At 38.9% G+C, this 20,946-nt stretch overlaps 1 protein-coding gene across 2 annotated transcripts; it reads left to right on the top strand.

Annotated features, from left to right (window-relative positions):
- Positions 1-1,280: 1,280 nt before the first annotated feature.
- Positions 1,281-20,610, top strand: LOC105946502 (arylsulfatase D). Of its 2 annotated transcripts, XM_012957472.3 has the most exons (11): positions 1,281-1,372; positions 7,114-7,144; positions 8,404-8,538; positions 10,451-10,572; positions 10,935-11,057; positions 11,144-11,567; positions 12,548-12,684; positions 13,907-14,041; positions 16,465-16,627; positions 17,255-17,376; positions 17,916-20,610. In XM_012957472.3, exons 2-11 carry the CDS (start codon positions 7,122-7,124, stop codon positions 18,281-18,283), a joined length of 1,752 nt encoding a protein of 583 aa, XP_012812926.1. In that variant the 5' UTR covers positions 1,281-1,372; positions 7,114-7,121; the 3' UTR covers positions 18,284-20,610. The 2 variants fall into 2 exon arrangements, with proteins under 2 accessions (XP_012812926.1, XP_031752594.1); XM_031896734.1 differs by lacking the exon at positions 8,404-8,538.
- Positions 20,611-20,946: the final 336 nt, after the last annotated feature.

Here is a 20,946-nt window from a genome sequence, read left to right as displayed (position 1 = left end):
AAATAAACATGCAAGGGCTTGCCCTGCTAAGAATTGCTTCTGAGTGCCAGTGCTTACCTTCTTTTAGATTGTTTGGGAGGGTGCCGATCCCTCTAGCATTTGTGCACCAAGCTGCAAGATATTGGAGTGCCAGGGTGCGCGGGTAAGATTTTTCCGTTTTGGGACAAGAATAGAGGACACCCCAAAAGCCCAGCCACCTTCAATTGAAGGCACCACCATACTCACCTCTGGCCCTTCTGTCACCTGCACAGTTCGCTACCAGGCTGGCCTGCCTGTGCTTCCCCCTTCCTGCTGAAGTGGCACCTCCCAGTGACTTTAATCCCTGAACTCATACCCTGTGTTGCTATAAGTTCAGACAGGTGTTCAATAACTGTGTGGTCTGCAATAATGCTGTACATATTACTAATGGTGCACCTCATTTTACTTTTGTTGAACCAATATGTCCAGGTGCCTTGCATTCCAGCAGTTATATATTTTTTTTTTTTACTAAAGGCGGGATCTGGTAAACACAGCATGGCAGCAGAACCAGTATCTTGTCTCTTCTGCTGGTTAATTTATAAACGATTTGTCCTCAAAAGCCTATGTGAGCTAGCTAACTCTTCCTGCATGGCCTTCATTGGACAGAACTGTCACATAGTACAGAGTGAAATTGCATAATAATATTATCCTGGAAATGTTACAGCTTTGAGCAGAAAAAATTCCAGCGGAGTCTTTATACTGTTTTAGTGGTAAGTTCCTTATTTATGGCCACTAATGTAAAGAAGATCAGTTTGTGTCCCTCAAGCCTCAGAGGCTGCATTCTGCACTAAATGGCTAAATAATAACTTCTAATTGACATTAAATCAGGGTTGCAAATTTAATCGGAATCTCAATTCACAACCTTCTTTGGGGTCACTACATATTTTAACTGAAAAGTTTTGTGAAAATAATTTGCTGCTTTTTACTTGTCTGTTAGTGATTTGGGGGGGAATCATTGAAAACTGTATTGGTTGTCAAAGGATTCTGGAATATGTAGTTTAGCTGAATAGCAGCAAGTCACATGTGTTTAGAGTAAATATTCTCAAAACTTCCAGAACACAAACAGTGTGTTTTTGGTTACCCTGTGACCTGATTTAAATTAAGAATTTATTAACAAAATAAGAACAGTCATAGCCTTGCGGGTGTTTTTTTTGCAATTTAAAGCTAGTATTATGAACAACACAAGCCTAAGGCACTATAAGGTCTGGGACTAAAGGAGGAACTATAAGTGACTGGTTCTTTTGTTTTCAGCTTTTCTTCAGATGCTGGAATCTCTCTTCTGGATATCAAGCTCCACGTTAGTTGCCGTCCAGAACAACTCGCAGCAGTTCTACCAGTGCATACTACCCAGCAGGTATGGCCCTCTAAATTCTCCTCTAAACTTTGAGCTGAATACATTTAGGTGACACGTGCCAGAGTTTTAGGATTCTCGTATGCTCAGAGATGATTGACACAGCTTGTTCATACAATAAAAATATACTTGAACATCTAGCCCCTCTGCCCATACACAGCATGATGTCCTCTGTAGACAGTGGGGATAATAAATATAGCGGGAGGAGGGAAGATGAAGAGAAATTGAAGGGAGAGAGATGGGAATGGCCCCAGCCTGTCCTCCCATGTAAGAAATAATAACTGTTATCCAGTCAACTTTAAGATATTTCCTCACTCCCATTTGGTTGATAACCAGAATAACCGCTATAAGTGAACTATAAATAATATAATGTCCCAGAAGTCTCCATTTTTAAAATTTAAAAATGTTTTAGAAAATGAGTGGTGGGGAAAAGAAGGGAAAAGTGGCAGGTTGGCAAAAAAGAAGAAGAAAGGAGAATTAAAACAGGAGATAGGAAGGAAGAAGCGGTAACATGGCATGTGAAGATGTGGATTAAGAAAACATTTTCATGAATGATGAATGGGATTTCCTAGTGAGCCACTGACAACACAGTTAAATATTATATTAAAGGGGATATATACCATACATTTTTACAATGCACTAAACCATGTAAAAAACTGTAAAATAGAAGAAAGTGCTTTTATTTTAATACCTTTTGGTTCAGATATGTCCATAACTGCTTGAAAACTGTGCTCCACCCAGACCTTATGCCAGCTTCCGGTTTGGACTCTTCAGTATATGGCTCAGGGCTGCTGGCCCCATAGACTTCAATGACACAACCTCACCTACTTAAAGTGAAGTGAATATTCATAGAGTGGGCGGGGCTTAGCGATGTCACAGCAGTCCTTTCCTGCTCTACTGCTCCTCCCCCCCCTGTCAGCAGCACAAGCAGAGAGACACAGCGGGAGGGAGGGGTTTTCCCTGCTGCTGCTGCTGCTGCTGAGTAAAGCCTGTCAGTCAGTGCTGGGACCAGTTCCTGTGGGAGACTGAAGGACACTCCCATGTCTCATTTGGCTCTGGCTTCAGACTGGAGAGCTTGTGTATGCAGCTCTCATATAATGGCAGTTTTAGGAGGTAAAATGCTTTCAAAACATCTTTCTTTCTGCATCATTTCACATTTTGAGGGAGGATGAATATTATAACTGAATATGAACTTTATATAAACTAGCCCTACTCCAATCCTATTTATACACATACTCAGTAACTTTTCTTCTCACTCCTAAAGTTCATTTGCCATACTTACCCATGATTAATTGTCATGCATAATTTACTTTTCAAAATTATGTTATTAATACAACAGCCCTATAAATTGATGGCCAAGCCTTTATCCACCAAGTGCATAAATTAAGGAGAGCCCATAGGGTGCAAGCTACAGGAAGCTCATCCAAGTGGAGGAAAGAGCTCCATACTTTAAATCTACTAAGAAATGATTTAAACATTAAATAAACCCAATAGGATTGTTTTACCTCTAATAAGAATTTATATATCTTACAGGAAAAGGTGATGTACCGTGTTAGCCAGTCAAAAATGTTTACAGGGTAACCATTTTGGTATAAAAAAAAAAGTGGTATAAAGGTGATACCTTTATACCACTTTTGTTATTTTTTATTTCAAAAGGGTTACCCTGTAAACATTATGGGGTCGATTCACTAAAGTGCGATAAAACGTGCGCTATATATAGCGTGCGGTAAAAATGTTATCGCGTCTTAATTTTCGCACAATTCACTATAAGTATACTTGCGCTATTTTACGCGCGATATTTCATGCAATATTTTTGTCGCGGTATTTTTCGCATGCACGCTATTTATCACATGCGCTAATTGTCGCGACATTACGCACGCGACAATCGGCAGCATAAAACTGGCGACATTTTACCCTGGAAGAGCACAGAGTGCTAGAGAGGTGCTGTATAAATTTTTATTTGCAAAAAAACCCCCCAAAAAGCAATAAAAATATAAGTAAGAAAAAAAAAGAAGTGCTAGAGATAATAAAATGGGGGGGGGCATTTAAGAATATTTAGCCAAATACTTAGGGGTCCGTTTGCTAAAGTGGCTTAAATTAAGTGGTAGATTTTAGACACAGAATAAATGTCAAATATTTTATGGGCACTTTATTAAACAGGAACAAATATAATATTGCATTGGATTGGCAGTTATCACACTCGCCAGAAAATACGCTACGTACTAATTAACGCAAGTTTTACTTTTCAGCAAAATCGGCTAAAGACTAAATTGTTGGCAGAATATTTGCAAACATTTAACCCATATAGCATATTGATGCTGTTACTGATAAATGTAAGAGTGTAGGGGAAACTACATGAAAGTATAGAATACCATATCAAGGAAGGATAAATAATGAGACATTACTCATTCAAAAGTAGAAAAATAAAACAACTTTTATTTTTACAATTAAAAGGGAAAAAACTAGGGAAAATAAAACTTAGGGCTTGCTGCCCTTGAGTTCTCGAATGTCCCTCCTGAGTTCGTTGATTTCCCCCCGGAGCTGGGCCAGCTCGGCCTTGATGTTGGCCAGGTCCTCCTGCACTGATGGTCCCTCGCCTGCAGGAGAACCTGGTGCCCAGCAGCACATCCCTGTGTTTTTCAAACCTAGCAACACACTGAGACAAAAACGTGTACACCCAAAGGATCCAACACCAAAGGAAAAACAAAGCAATGTTGTATACGCAGTCCAGTGTAGCGAGGAGTGCACCGACCTTTACTTTGGTGAGACAAAGCAACTGCTCTCCAAGCGAATGGCTCAGCATAGGAGGGCGAACACTACAGGCCAGGACTCTGCTGTATTTCTACACCTAAAAGACAAGGGACACTCCTTTGAAAACAGCAACGTCCAAATTTTGGACAAAGAAGACCGCTGGTTTGAAAGAGGTGTAAAAGAGGCCATTCATGTCAAAGTGGAGAAACCATCCCTTAACAGAGGCGGGGGACTTCGACACTATCTGTCTGCTACATACAATGCTGTTCTAACATCTGTACCCCGGCAGTTTCAGAACTCTTCACACATCCATTCATGCAACTCCAAAAAGTAACACCTGTTTGAAGAGTTGCATGATACTTTGGTAATCCTCTCAAAGTAACTCCACAGCATTCACACCTCTGTGAGTTTCAGATGTCACCTCTCTGAAGAGTTACAAAGTGCCATTGTGATTGGATTAGTGGAAGAGTACATATGCTGAGGACTTCCCATACCAGTCAGTTGAACTGAAGAAGCTGCTCGGATGAGTAGTGAAACGTCTTCAATGATTACTAAACAAGTCCAGTTGCTTTAAATTTATTTATACTAGATATACCATGACCTGGATGAATGAAAATCTTCATAGACATACTTCTTACATTTGTACTTTTAGTTCAAATTACTTGCTAAATCTTTTACTGAACTTTTATACTGTAAAAGCATAATAAAGTACAATAATTACCTTCCGCAATTTCAGCCACCAGGTCGGAATTCCTGCGCTTCAGGTCAGACCATATGCGCTGGAGCAGGCGGAGGTCCACTTCAATTCCGAAGCCCCCGCGCAACCCGGCTTGGAGGTCGCGCAGGATGGCTCTCTTCCTCTCGTGGACCCCTAAGGGCCCCAGCAGTGGGTCGTCATATCCTGAACGCAGGAAAAAGCTGATTATATAGTGCGTCTCCCCTGGTAGCAGATCAGAAACCCCAGGCATGATGCTCCTCTCAGTGTGACTGCAGGCTCAATGACACAAAATGGCCCCAAGTCGCACATGTCACGAGATTACAAAATCACTACAAAATGTCTGCAAGATTACAAAGTCGCGACAAAGAAATCGCCAAAATATACCTAGTAATGTATTTTGTGCGACTAAATATTTACCGCTACAGAACTGTATATTATCGCGACTAAAGATTTACCGCTATAGTACTGTATATTATTGCGACTAAATATTTACCGCTACCGTACTGCATATTATCGCGACTAAAGATTTACCGCTATAGTACTGTGTATTATGGCGACTAAATATTCACCGCTATAGTACTGTATATTAGTAGCGAAATTCCATACATGCCAAGACTTTAGTAAAATTGAGTAAAAAGACACATACTTGAATAAATAACACTGTAAGTCCATATTTTATTGCCAAAAACTAATTTACTGTACTTTTCTATCATTTATCGCCTGCCTGTAGTAGGTGTTAATTTTCACATAGACCAATGCGATATTTAGCGCGCCTAAGTGTTTGTGAATCATGCGATCGTATTCTTTTCAGCGCCAAAATTAACGCATGCGTTAAAACTAGCGCATGCGGCCGCGCGAAAAATAACGCATGCGATATGGCGACTTAACGCACGTGATAATACTATGGTGAATCGCATGCTAATTATCGCGTCTATTTTAACGCAAAAAAGCGTGCAATAAATTTTATCACACAGTAAATCAGGCCCTATATCTTAGTTAGGATCAAGTACAAGATACTGTTTTTTAATTACAGAGAAAAGGGAATATACTATAAAATTTTTAATTATTTGATTAAAATGGAGTCTATCAGAGACAACCTTCTTGTAATTTTGAGCTTTTTGGATAATGGATACCATACCTGTAATGCATCCCTGTGCCTAATCTGCTCTGATAATTTGCTTATAATTACAAACATGGATGCAAGGGAATCCCGTTGTTACCAGCAGCCTGAACCTCATGCTATTTCCAGGGTTTCCTTGCTGGCTTGTGTGCATAGAAACAACTTGCTTGCTGTAAGTAAATCTGACATTAATGGCGTTATTGACCATGCATGCCAAGTAGTTATGCCATTTGCACACAAAGAAAATGTGTGCTGCAACCTTTGTGCAATTTACCAAATCATATGCTGATTTGGGTCCATTTTGGGGATGTTGTTAAAGGAACAGTAACACCAAAAAATGAAAGTGTATAAAAGTAACTAAAATATAATGTGCTGCTGCACTGGTAAAAGTTGTGTGTTTACTTCAGAAAGTCTACTATAATTTATAAAAATAAGCTGCTATATAGCCATGGGGGCAGCCATTCAAAGGAGAAAAGGCACAGGTTACATAGCAGATAACAGATAAAACACTATTGTATTCTACAGAACTTATCTGTTATCTGCTATGTAACCTGTGCCTTTTCCCCTTTTTTCCAGCTTGAATGGCTGCCCCCGTGGCTACACAGCAGCTTATTATATAAATTATAGTAGTGTTACTGTAGCAAACACACCAGTTTTACCAGTGCAGGGCAACAGTACATTATATTTTTATTACTTTAAAGTGCTTTTATTTTTTGTGTTACTGTTCCTTTAAAGTCATGGCTAGGCACGCTTCAACATGTTTCAAGTGAGCTTTTAATAAACTGTAATAGTGGACACATAATTAATGATATCATCTCTTTGATCAATGTTTTTTCTGCATAAGGTTCTAAGGTTCATAAAACACCTAATCTGCAATCCTCAAGTCTATGAATAATAGCAAACGATCTAAAGACAACCACAGTATGAAAGAACCCACATCAACCCCACAGCCAGGAATTTAGGAATATGGGTTGTTATTACAGGTGCCAATGATACTGAATCAAGGGAGGCAATGTAGCAGCACAAATGCAGGGACGCTGCCACTGTTCAGCTCAGTTCAACTGTTTTAACGAGGAGGGCACGATCATACATCATGTATCATATAAAGAAAAAGTGGATTTCCAGTTTATATCATTTGGTTTTGTTTATTTTCAGATTTAAGAATGGAATCATTATCAGTCCATTGGTAAGTTATGTTTTCTCTAAAAGGGACACTATACCCATGACCATTACAAGTCTCTATAAATATCCTCATATGAGCACAATCCAAGGGCACACATACATGTTAGGTTGCATTATCCAATTACTGGACAGCATATGTCCGTATCTTTTGTCATCCAAATTTTGGCCCCCTCACCCTGTCATTGGCAGTTACAGGTCTGCCACCCCCCTGTCAGTAATTTGTACATGAAACCTAATTTATCTGTTTTACTGAAAGACAGAATCATCACCAGATATCTCTCTCTGATATCCTTTTGAAGCAGTGGAAAAGGGAGCACATGGGGGTGGGGCCAGAGTGCATCAGGGGCATGAAGGCGGGGCCAAGATGCATCAGGTTGGTATCTCTTGGGCAGAGACATTACTTCTACACTTATTTCTGTTTTTACAGTTAGCTTACATTTTTCCTTGTTCAACTAAATTTGTTTTAGTAGGATTTCAAATGTGCAGCTGAAATCCAGGGACAAAATTTTCAGATGGACCTAATTTGACCCAATACCTGGATTTCCATATTGGACAGAAATTTCAACAAGGGTATTTCACTAGCTTGAGTCTTTGGCTGGTACTATCCATTGTGTTTACTTGATCAAAACAAAACAGTGCTTTTATGTTGTTTGTACACAAACCATTGCTCACAACAAAATATGAAAGTACTTTACATACTAATAGTCATTTTCTGCAGATGACATTCAAGAGCAGGAGTCCACAAACTTTTTTACCTGTGAGCCTCATGCAATTGTAAAAAGAGTTTGGGAGCAACACAAGAATGAAAGATATTCCTGGGGATGCCAAATAAGGACTGCGATTGAATATTTGGTAGCCCCTGTGTGGACTAGCAGTCTACAGAAGGCTCTTTTTGGCAGCACATAAGGTTTTATTCAACCAAAACTCGCCTTTAAGCTAAGAATTCAAAAATAAGCCCCTGCTTTAAGTCCACTGGGAGCAACATCCAAGGGGTCCATGTTGCTCCTGAGCCACTGGTTGGGGATCATTGTTCTAAAGTGTAGAGGTAATGTTGACTTATAACAGTCAGCTGGCTATAATTTTCTCTAACAGATTTTCCCTGGCCTTGTGAAATAACATTTGCAATATTCATCAGATACTTGTTTCCTGGTAGCTCTAATTTCTGCATATTACCAAGTATATCTATTTTTGATTTGCCTAGATTTATGCAGTGCTAACTTGATTGCAGACAGAATTATTACTGTTAAGTTGACATTGTTTCAGGAACCTTGCAGCTATCTTATGCATAATGGTAACTCCAGTCACTCGGGCTGCCAGTGCCAAGCCCAATATTGTGCTGCTCATGGCTGATGACCTTGGTATTGGTGATATTGGCTGTTACGGTAATGACACTATAAGGTAAATAAATAAATATTAAATTGCTTTTAAGCTTAAAATTGAGATACACATACACACTGTTCATAATGCAGTATATGATGGACTAGTTTTGGGGAGAGGGCATTGTTTAATAATTAACAATTGTAATATTTTTATGAGGAATGACCAACCTGTTACTCTTCATTTGTTATTAAGAGTATCCAGTGGTTTAGAGCTATAGTGATCTGGACCATTTGTCTAACTTCACACCAAGACAGTCACCCACTTACCCCTATTCTTTGCATTGGTCTGTTAGATGTTTCTATCCAAATCAAACAAATATGAACCAAGAGGATTTCAGAGTGGTTGCTTACATCTGACCCATGGGGACATCCAAAAACTGTAATGCCATTTGATACAAATCTAAAATTAAAACAATCCAATAAGAGTTTAGTCTGGTTAATTTAACTCTTCTTCCAGAACGTTGTTGAGATTTATGCAGCTTGTTCTTTATTTTACAACTAAATTAGATCACCAAGTAAATGGCTTCTGGCCTCCTCCATTCAAAAACTGGTACATTCCAAGATTTGTAAAATGTATAGAATGTTAGAGAATAGGAACAAAATGAAAGTCAGACTATGGAGCAGATTTATCAAAATGTGAATTTAGAGCTTAATACATAAAAACCCATATTCTATTCATTCCTATGGGATTTTCAGAAGCGTAATTATCAAATGGTGAGTTCTAACATTCACCCATTTATAAACACAATTCAAAATATTCCACAGGAATTAATAGAACATGGGTGAGTTTTTTGTATTAAGCTCCAAACACACATTTTGATAAATCTGCCCCTAAGTCTTATTTCCCTAATGTCATCAATTAATATTTTTCCACATTTCCTTCTCTCAACAAATGCCTTTACTCTTTTCAAAAAGTTATAGGTATGGGTCCTGCTATCCAGAATGCTTGGGACCTAGGGGCACATTTACTAACCCACGAACGGGCCGAATGCGTCCGATTGCGTTTTTTTCGTAATGATCGGTATTTTGCGATTTTTCGGAAAATTGTCGCGACTTTTTCGTAGTTATTCCGAAAGTTGCGCAAAATCTGACGATTTTTTTCATAGCGTTAAAACTTGCGCGAAAAGTCGCGCCTTTTTCGTAGCCATTCCAAAAGTTGCGCAAAATGTTGAGATTTTTCGTAGCGTTCGGATTCATTCAAGCTTCAGTATGGTGACTTTTCTTGGGCTAGGTTGGAGCTGCAGGGTGCCATTGAGTCCTATGGGAGGCTTCCAAAATCATGCTAAGTCTGAAAGTTTCGCCCGCCGCTTATGAGCGCTCAATACGAAAAAGTTGCGACAAGATACGAGCGAATCGTAATGGCTACGAAAAACTCGTGTTTTTTCGCGCAAATCGTATTGGTAACGAAAAAGTCACGATAATTTCCGAAAAGTCGTAAAGGCGCCGAAAAAAATCGCAAAAAATACGAAAAAGTCGCAAAATGTTCGTTTTCCAATTCGGATTCGAATTCTTGTCTTAGTAAATCAGCCCCTTAGTGTTTTCCCAGTATTTCCATAATTGGGATCACCTGTAGATTGTAAATCTACTTAAAAATGATTTTAATATTAAATAAAAACAATAGGATTGTTTTGCTTCCAATAAGGATTAATTATATCTTAGGTGCAGAGAAAAGGGAAATAATTTTTAAAAATTTGAATTATTTTTTTAAAATGGAGTCTATGGGAGATGGTCCTTCCGTAATTTTGAGTTTTCTGGATTACAGGTTTCAATATAATGGATCCTATACCTGTACTTACCTTTCCTATAATTTAATTAAAACATTAGAAATTACTTTGAAATTTAAAAAAAAAAAAAAAAAGATGATAAAGGTTCAAGAAAGTCTAATTTTTTTTAAATATTATAATATGTATACTGCCCTTTTTGTCTCGAAGGACACCTCATATTGATAGACTTGCAAGAGAAGGACTAAAACTGACCCAGCACATATCAGCTGCACCACTCTGTACACCAAGCCGAGCTGCATTCATGACTGGACGATACCCAATAAGATCAGGTGGGGAATCTGTAATGTACTCCCCCAATATATCTGCTGCTTAAAGCACTGTCCAAAGCTGGACAAAGAGTCCACATAAAGAGAAGTGCTGGATTTATGTTCTTTGCCAACCTAGGTCAATTTTGTTGCAAATTTGCTCTCCCATTCTACCCAAAGCCCATGGCCCAACCTCATCCCATGTGTATAAAATTAATTAACAGGAAAAAAATTCTTCACCCTTCCCAACACAATCTGCAGGGTATGACATTCAGAAGTTAAGGTTATGTACAGTACTGTATATACTATAAAACAGAGGTCAACTTGTGGTTATAGTTTATTACTTTTGCTTTTCAAATGGTTTAATATATCCAATTGTATATTAGGTATGGATTTAGGCAATGGAGGGAGAATCATTTTTTGGACAGCAGCATCTGGTGGGCTACCCCCTAACGAGACTACCTTTGCCACAATACTACAACAGCAAGGCTACTCCACTGGGCTTATAGGTAAGTGCTACGTTAATATGGACGCTTTAATTACATAACTGTTTGCTCTATCTGACACATAAATTATCCTTTTTTGTGGTCTTTAGGAAAATGGCACCTGGGTGTGAACTGTGAATCACGTGATGACTTCTGTCACCATCCCAATAGCCACGGTTTTAATTACTTTTATGGCATGCCATTTACTCTTTACAGTGGGTGCAAGCCAGGCACTCGTATTGAATTTAATGGACCAATGAAACCGCTGCTTTCTTTTTTGACTGAGATGATAGGTTTGGGCGTACTTACATTAATTGCTCTGAAATATAGCAAACTCCTTGTCGTTAATGGGAAATTCATAGTCTTCTGTGCAATTTTCGGCATCTTGTTTTTCATCACTTGGTACACATGGTTTCAATATAGTCAGTATTGGAACTGCATACTCATGAGAAACCATGAAATTACTGAACAACCGATGAATATTGAAAGAACCACCTTTCAAATACTGAAAGAAGCACATGGATTCATTGAAAGGTACTGTATGTATTTATAGATAATCAGGTGCCGGTTGACAAAATGTGCATTCTGGCAAATAGTTGGGTTGAACAAAGACCAGAGTCCATCAAGTTTAAACCTTCCAAGTAAACCCAGCACACACAAACCTATACTGATCTATACACTCGCATACATAAACCATATATACCAACATCAATACTAACTGTAGATATTAGTATCACAATAGCCTTGGGTACTATGCTTGTTCAAGAACTCATCCAGGCCCCTCTTATAGGCATTAACAGAATCTGCCATTACAACATCAGTAGAAAGGGCAGAGGGGCTGCTGTAAGAGGCCACAGACAGTCACTATTTATTGGGCTGGTGGGGGGCTGTTTGGGCCTCTGTGTACTTGAAATGCTAAAGCCTACTTTATTCCTATTCTAGAATTTTGTAAAGTTTCGTGTATTTTATACTGTTCTTTCTAGAAAGTTAGCATTCCTAAACCTCCTACCTCTGACCTGTGCTGCTTGTGAGCTACACTGCAAAAAAAAAAATACTATAAAAAATTCTCCATTAATTGTTTGCAAAAAAGGCACCAACATATTTACAAACTTAAAGGAGATGTGAACCCAAAACTATTTTTTCCTAATGATAGAGAATTCTAAACAACTTCCCAATTTGTATAATTTGTGTAAGTAAAAATTTCAATCCAAAGTAAAGTTTTGTGACGCTTTCTGCGCTACTGGTCTTGTATGTTTTTTTACAGGTTTGTCTGACTCCTGTTACATTTTTTTTTAAATTCAAAAAAGATTATAAATTTACCAAATAGTTTTGCCAAATTTTGGCATCAATGCACCATTCATGAGATTATGAACATAACTGAAAGTCTCTAATGCCAGCATGTCTATTCTTTAACTTTATATATAAGCAGACTTCCATTTTGCACTGGTAGGCTGGATTTAGGAGTAAAAAGTGAAAAAAGTTATATATATCATCAGTCATAAATGTTTTTCCAGAAACAAGGATGATCCCTTTCTGTTATTCGTTTCATTACTCCATGTTCACACTCCGCTTATTACCACAAAAAAATTTACTGGAGGAAGCAAACATGGAACCTACGGGGACAGTGTAGAAGAAATGGACTATTTAGTTGGTAAGTGACAGTATAATTTCAAACGTAACTTATTGAAAAGGAAGTTAACCTTTACACTAACTGTTAATATGTTACAGCAGCCGATTCTACACAACTGTGCATTTGGACTTTATTTTGTATGGGTTTTGAATTATTACTTAGCCTAGTTCCTGTCTGCAAGTGGAAAAGTTGTCTGGTAACCAGAAACACATAAGGTCTCATTTATTGACAGTGGGGCAGGGTGCAAAAAAAAAATGGCAATTGCCAACTTTTTTTTCACACCTTGTCCCACAACCAGCACCTGGGACCTGCAATTCCCCTTGAATACAGTGCATCCTCTGTTTGGCAGTGTTCTGGTTATGATGAGTGGGCAGGGATAGCCATGTGGTGCCTCGTTTCTTGCCCTTTAACTAAGCAGCAATATGTAGAAAACAGTTATGCCCCCCACACAAGTGTTTCTGAATGAGCACTAAGGGGCATGGATTGCACCCCTAAATGGTCTAGCAGACTGTTTGGGGGCTGGACTATAGTTAGGTCTTATACTACGGGCCACCTCACCCCTGGCCACACTGCAATGCGGTAACATGACGTGCTGGGGCCGAGGACCATGTTGAGGCAGACAGGTAGTAGCCAGGGGTGAGGACACAGCAGGGGCCGGGTAAATTACCTTGGGGGCCGTATCCGGGCCCGCGGGCCGTAGTTTGAGGATCCCTGTTCTAATTAGTAAAAAGCCAACCCAACTGTAACCTGCTCAGTCCCAACCGGTACCCAACCTTACTTGGCATGTTGCCATTATTTCTTTACCTGCACCTGACCCACTCATCTCTGACCTCACCAGAGGGGACAGGGCAGGCAGGTGCAAACATATAAATAAGCCAAGGAAAGGTGGATGCCTGGGGAATTAGCGGCACGCTAGCATTGCAGGCAGGGTGGGCCGTGGGCAGAGGTCGGCCCATCAAACGCCTGCAACACTCTAAAGATGTGGTTTTGCTGGCCCACACCCATCTGACCCATAAATATTAGTCTGCACATCAACATTTCTAATCAAGGTTGTTCGGGCAATAGCAATTTAAATTTCAAGTCTGATGAATGTCAAGAAAAAATGTAAATGTTTCAAAAAAAGACCAGCTGCTAATTGTCTTACAATAGTCCAACATAATAAAAAAGGTTAGTTTTAAAGTCTATACTTGAAAAAACATGTTAATTTATGGGAATCAAACCATGAAAACACCTCTATTTTCAGGTTCAGTGGTTGATTATATTGATGAAGCAGGACTAAAAAACAACACTTTAATATATTTTACCTCAGACCATGGGGGACATATAGAGCTTGCTGAAAGAAATACCCAGCTGGGTGGATGGAATGGCATTTACAAAGGTGAGGAAAAACATTCTAATAAACACAATAATGATATATACAAGGGCTCAAGTAACCATGGGTACAAGTGATGGAGTGCTAAAGGGCACAGAACACTTACCCCAAATGCATGCAGGCACAAGCTGCTTTCAGTGCCTTATGCCTAATAAAGATCCAGTGCAAGGCCCAGAGTGCAGCATATATAGGGAGTGCTGTACTTATTTCCTCGCCTAAGCAGACATTAAGCACAGGACTCCCTTGTGCCTTGTGTTCATTGCGCACCTGCCAAGTGCCTTCAAAGTGACATGCCAGACAGGAGTGTGTATACAGATACCCATATCCCGCCTATATAGTATGCATTCCTGCATCATCTGACTAGTCTTAAAAACACGGAAAATATCTGCCTGCAAAAATTGGCTAAACTCTTTCGTAAAAAGCTGGTACATACAGTACTTGCCCCAACATCCATCACATTTTAGTGTTTTTTATCCCTCTAATCTTTTTAAAGAGGAGGTGCCTACTGCACATGCCTGGTTGATTTCCATTGGAGCAAAGGCAGCAAGCATGCACAGTAGGAACCTCTTCCACCATCTTCGGAGAGAGAAGGAGAGCTCAGCAAAGTAACACTAGGAAGTAGCTGAGAGAGCTGATATGGAGCTGCTTGTGATACAGAATCCCATGAGACTGAGTGCAGGGAGAAAGGTATGTTATTCTGGGGGCTGTATAGAGTAATTGTAGGGAAAAAAAGGTTTACTTATTCTATTAATAAATAGGGTTGTAAATAAATGCAAGTAAATTTTCGCAGATGCAACTGCACTTGCGATTGTTAATTACCCCTTATGTCATATTTTTTTAGATATTCAACTGATTGCACCAGCTCAAAGCTTCAGTAGCCTTATAATAGTATGAATCTATGCCAATTAATCCCCAAAGAATCTGCTGAAGCCATTTTGCATGCCAATGATGCTTAACAAGCTTATTTTGCTCAGAGCTTAGAGGTTGTTGAAAATTATAAAAAAAAAAGAGCTATACAGGTATGCGGTCCATTATCAGTAAACCTGTTTTCCAGAAAGTTCTGAATTATGAGAAGGCCATCTTCCAAAGGCTCCATTATAATTTTCTTTAAAAAATTTAAAAATGATTTCCATTAAATAGGAGAAGCAAGAGGGCCCACTGACACCTGGGCCCACCGGGAGTTTTCCTGGTAAACCCCGGAAAACCCCAGAGCCCAGTGCATTTAGGATAACAGGTCCCATACCTATACGTATGTGGTGTCAACTAATCCACACGCTCACTAAATATGTGGTACCAGATGATCCATGCATTCAGAAGAGTTAAAATAGTATATTATGCTAATGTTAAAAATGTTAAATTTGGCATGTATTTTGTAAATGTTTTTATAATGTTAAAGCATCTGTTTCTCTGGCACGGCAAGCTCAATCCACTTATTTATTAATGAAACATATGCTACAGTCTGTATTTTTAAGTCTTTGTTTTAAAATAAAAAAAAATAGAATACTCTAGTAATATAGGTATGGCATCCCTTATCCGGATAGGGCAGGCAGAGTATTGCCTGTGTGTGCCATACTCTGCCTGCCCTATGTTGCCTGTGTGTGCCATACTCTGCCTGCCCTATGCTGCCTGTGTGTGCCATACTCTGCCTGCCCTATGCTGCCTGTGTGTGCCATACTCTACCTGCCCTATGCTGCCTGTGTGTACCATACTCTGCCTGCCCTACCCTGCTTGTGTGTGCCATACTCTGCCTGCCCTATGCTGCCTGTGTGTGCCATGCTCTCCCTGCCCTATGCTGCCTGTGGGCGGTGATCCTGGCAGGGGTTTGTTCTGGGAGTTTAGTAGTTGGAAATAGCCATTAAATGGTCCTTAAGGTGTGTAAGTATGAGCTGGGGGTTGCTGTGCTATCCACAGGGGAGGAGGATTCATATGGATTTTAGGGTGTGTCTTAATATGACATTATATAATTCTTTCACATATGAATGATGACTGATATCCCCGCAGTGAGCACCAAGCATTTGGGTTTTTGCTGCAATACCACCATTAATGTGGGCATGGTCTTGTGATAACATGGGTGTGGTTTGAATTGGGTGCGTTTTAAAAAAGGTGAGTGGTCAAAACTGGCTTCCATTAGCGGCCCTCCACTATATATGCTAGAGAAAATCCGGTCCTCGGCACCACAGAAGTTGGACAGCACGGATTTAAAAAATGAATTGTTGCTGGTAATCCAACTGAATACACAATAAGCACTGCTGATATTAAGGTGCTCTGGTATTTTATATAGCTATATTTGATTCTTATGTGATGAGATGTAGAATGGTGCAGCGATACCACAGGTACCTACATAGAAATGATGCATATTATGGAGAGACAGCACTTACTGGTGTTTTTCTGTCAACTAATTAAGTCTGCATGTGTTTTTCAATGTACAGGTGGAAAGGCTGTGGCTGGTTGGGAAGGTGGCATTAGAGTACCAGGCATATTCAGATGGCCTGGAGTCATAGCTCCTGACACAGTATATGATGAACCAACAAGTCTTATGGATATTTTCCCCACTGTAGTTCATCTAGGAGGAGGAGAATTGCCAACTGACAGGTAGTTATGAATCAGTGGTAAAATGGATAATCGGGTTCAAATGTAATCCTTCCATGAAGCATTTACACACACAAACATATTGGTTTCCATTGGCCCCACTGGTTTCCATTAGCCCCACACTCAGGTTTCCTTATTCATATCAGCACCTTGTCAGGATCAACTGACATTTTTTCATACTAGTTGATTTATATACCATCTGCCCTCAACAAGACCAGTCAATTGCATTATTAAGAAATTAATTTACAGCACTAATTCATGATTATGATCTCAGGCTTCTGGCCAATTCTCTACATATAAACACAGATCAACAATCAACACTGAGCTAAAGGCTTTATATTTGGTACAGGGAAGATGTGTGCAAAGAATGAATCGATATGATATTATCACTATAATGACCTTATTAGCTTTTTAGTTCTAAAACAATATTTTATAATATGTTTGTCTTGAGTACTGATTGGAGTTGCATCAGTGGCTGTTGGTTTTTATACATCTGTAACCAGTAGTGCTTCTATTTATTGGAATAGTACATTTTGGTGAGGGGCACTTTGCACTGTAATTCTGTATTTGTCTGTCTGCTATGCATTACAACATTCTTTTTTTTCTTTCTTTTGTTTTCTTATGTTAAAGGATAATCGATGGTCGGAACCTAATGCCTTTACTGCAAAATCCAGCATTGCATTCTGAGCACGAATTCTTATTTCACCATTGTGGCCCACACTTACATGCAGCTCGGTGGCATGAAAAAGAAAGTAAGTTTGATAATTCCTACTTCTAGTATGCACTACAAGTAGAAACAGATTGCCTAAATGCCATTGGCCCTAGGCCCCAGTCACATGGAGTGTTTCTTTCCGCCTGTGGTTTTTAGTCGACTTTTTTGTTAAAGTTCGGCTTTTCACTCTACTGCGCATGTGCAAGCGTGAACACGGAAGAGGAAGCGCCAGCTCCAGGTACCCCAGGCTGCGGTTTTCTCCTAACAGGGGCACCAGCCCGGGGTACAAGGTAAGCACTTAAAGTCACTTGGGGGTGCCTAACATTTTGGCCTTTCTTTTTCCTTTAAGAGCTTAGCCAAGGTAAGATGTAAGATGTAGTGTAGCCAATTAAGCCTATCTCCCCTACCTATTTTATTCATCCAGTAAAGGGTCTCCCTTTATTTGTATAGTATGTTTGTGTTTAACAAAACTACAGAAAATTCAGGCCATACCTTTAATGGGTAACTAAAGAAAAAGTCACTTCTTAATCAAAACCAAAACGAAAGTTAATTATCTGTCTGATATATATTTTCTCCTAGGTGGTACTGTTTGGAAGGTTCACTTTATTACCCCAGTATTTTCTCCAGAAGGTGCAGGAGGCTGCTATGATTCCAAACCTTGTCCCTGTGATGGAGATCGTGTAACATACCATAATCCTCCATTGTTATTTGACATCTCAACAGATCCTTCTGAGTCCAGTCCACTCCAACTTCACTTGAAGCCACAATATATGCAAGCAATTAATCGCATTAAACACGCAATAGAAGAACATCAGAGAACAATAATCCCTGTACCACAGCAGTTATCTTTCATGAATAATCTTTGGAAGCCATGGCTTCAGCCATGTTGTGGGACATTTCCTTTTTGCTGGTGTGACAAAGACATTAACCTGACTTTAGAAAGCTGAATGATGTGATTATATTCAATTATTATATCCTGCATTCTGTTTAGAGCAAATTTTTTTTAACCAGTACTGATTGCAAATACAGGTATAGGATCTATTATCCAAAATATTTGGATTTCTGGATAAGGAGGGATCTTTCTTTAATTTGGGTAACCATACCATAATTCTACTAAAACTAATTAACTAATTAAAAATGAATTCATTAAACCCAATAGGAATGTTTTGCCTCCAATAAGGATTAATTCTATCTTAATTGGGATCAAGTACAAGGTACTGTTTTATTATTACAAAGAAAAGGGGAATCATTTTTTTAATTATTTATTTCTAATGAAGTCTTTGGGAGATGACCTTCCCATAATTTAGAGTTTTTTAGATAACGGGTTTCCAGATCCCATAACTGTATTATTATTATTGTGGTTTAGATTACAATGTGAGACTTCTTTGCTAGTCTCATTCAAATTTTCTTATAGATTTTAGTAAACCATAATTGTTAAAGACATAGGAGCTCATTTACTATGGATATGGACATTGCATTTTGGTACTATATGCAGGAAATATCTTTTGTGCGCACTTTTAAAACCAGCTTCAAAAATGTTCATTCTGTGATTGAAAAGAGGTGGGTGGCCCAGAGTAGGAGCCCTATTATATGTTTTATTGTATGTTTTCATACAAAATTCGTTGTGCACTAATCATAAATTGTGTGTGTACACACAAGGGCAACAGAACACTGTGTGGCAGGGAGGACCTCAAAGGTTGTCTTGTTATAGAACAAACCAGTGTCTCCAGTTAAGCTTATGCAGCATTGTGATGAAAGGGCTTTACTTCTTGAAATGTATTCATACTAATGAATGTTCCATTTTTAATAAATGTTATAAAGTAGAGATTACCTTCTCTTAACCAGTTTTGGAAGCTGGAGGGCATGTAAAATAATAAGAGGGATGCAAAAAGAAAGGATGGTTTTCAGCCTGTCCCATATCTTGCATAAGCAAAAATTGCAGAATGGGCTTGTGTCCAAATTGTCACCAGATAGGTTTTTTGCTATTCTATGATTAGTAACAACACAAAGGAATTCCTACATTTCAGAAACACTTAAGGCCGAATCTTTGTTAATTTGTTCCCTACCTTCAGATCCAAGAGAGGGTTACATATTATACTGTACACACTGGGCAAGTTTAAATTTTAAAAACATTGTTTAGTCATTAACAACAAATAAAAGACCTACGCACGTTTCAACCATTAACCATATGGTGCAAGGAGGGATTTGGAAGGTCGAGTACATACGATCTAGTAGAAAATTCATAAACACAAGATCCCAAGCAAGATCCAAACTGCAGCCCCCCAATCTATATAGAAATTATAGATGTGCATTTAATTAATAATTTACTTAAAAAACAAGTATGTATGTAACCCAGTTTTTTAGCCATTTTGTACCACCAGCTGCTTTGGAACTGCAATTTAAATACAGTCTCCTCAAAAAGTTGCTGTACTAAAAAGGCTACAAGGGGTAAATGATTAGACTGCTATGTCAATAAAATAAATGTTGCAGTTAGTAAAGGTCCATTAAAAAACATAATTCACTCCAACATACTTAGGCCTTGAATGCATAAATTCTTGAATTTTTATAAAATGCTTGAAGAAAAATTTTGTACTTGTCTGTCATTGACTCAGAGGGGAATTCTTAAAACTGGAGTGATTTTACCCACATCGCTATAAACTGTTAGCTTCTCTGCAGACTGCAGTAAAACTAATAAGCAAAAAGTTCTAGTTGCTATGGGTTACCAGAAAATGTAAATGTAAAATCTTAACCTTTTTGAGAATTACTCTGTTGCCTAACTTGTTTTGTCATTGCTTTATGAGACGTTATAACATTTTGCTCTTTGAACAATTATCTGATAAATAAGAGGAGCCAAATAATAACTGTATAAAGCTAGTACCCAGTACAGTGATCCCCAATCGGTGGTTCAGGAACAACATGTTGCTCACCAGTCCCTTGGATGTTGCTCCCAGTGGTCTCAAACAGGTGCTTATTTTTGAATTCCTGGCTTTTGGGTGAGTTTTGGTTGCATAAAAACCAGGTGTACTGCCAAACAGAGCATTGTGTAGGCTGCCAGTCCATATAGGGGCTGCCTAATTGCCAATCAGAGCCCCTATTTTTAACCCCAGGAACATTTATCATGCTTGTGTTGCTCTTCAACTCTTTTTAAATTTGAATGTGGCTCACTAGTAAAAAAAAGGTTGGGGATTCCTGACCTAGTCCATAATATGTGTACTATGTCATTAAGCTGCATAGTGACTACTTGTCCTAAGAATAAACATTTTCAAACCCTGCAGAACATCAGTGATGTGTTTTTCATTACTCAATGAGCCTTTTCAAATTAAGATTTAACTTTATCTTCCCTGCACTGCCAGGAACAACTCAGCACAGTTATTTATTCAGAAGTGGCCTGAATGGTGAGGACACGAAAGTGAGGACCTGGAAGTAAAAGCAGCGTGTGAGGTAAGGGGAAATAATTTGAATTACGGTATATAAAGCTGCTGTACTATATTCCACATACAGAAACCCTAATGCAAGCTTAAGTGTTATTGCTTCACAGCCCACCTCCTCTCCAGCACCTGTGGCAAAAAAGTGCTTCTGCTCTTTAGTTCTTTATATCTTGTGAAGTAAT

Source organism: Xenopus tropicalis, chromosome 2 (genome assembly GCF_000004195.4).
Source record: "Xenopus tropicalis strain Nigerian chromosome 2, UCB_Xtro_10.0, whole genome shotgun sequence".
In the NCBI taxonomy this organism is placed as follows: domain Eukaryota; kingdom Metazoa; phylum Chordata; class Amphibia; order Anura; family Pipidae; genus Xenopus; species Xenopus tropicalis.
Note: the sequence above shows the minus strand (reverse complement) of the source record. Positions and strands in the feature narration are given on the sequence as shown.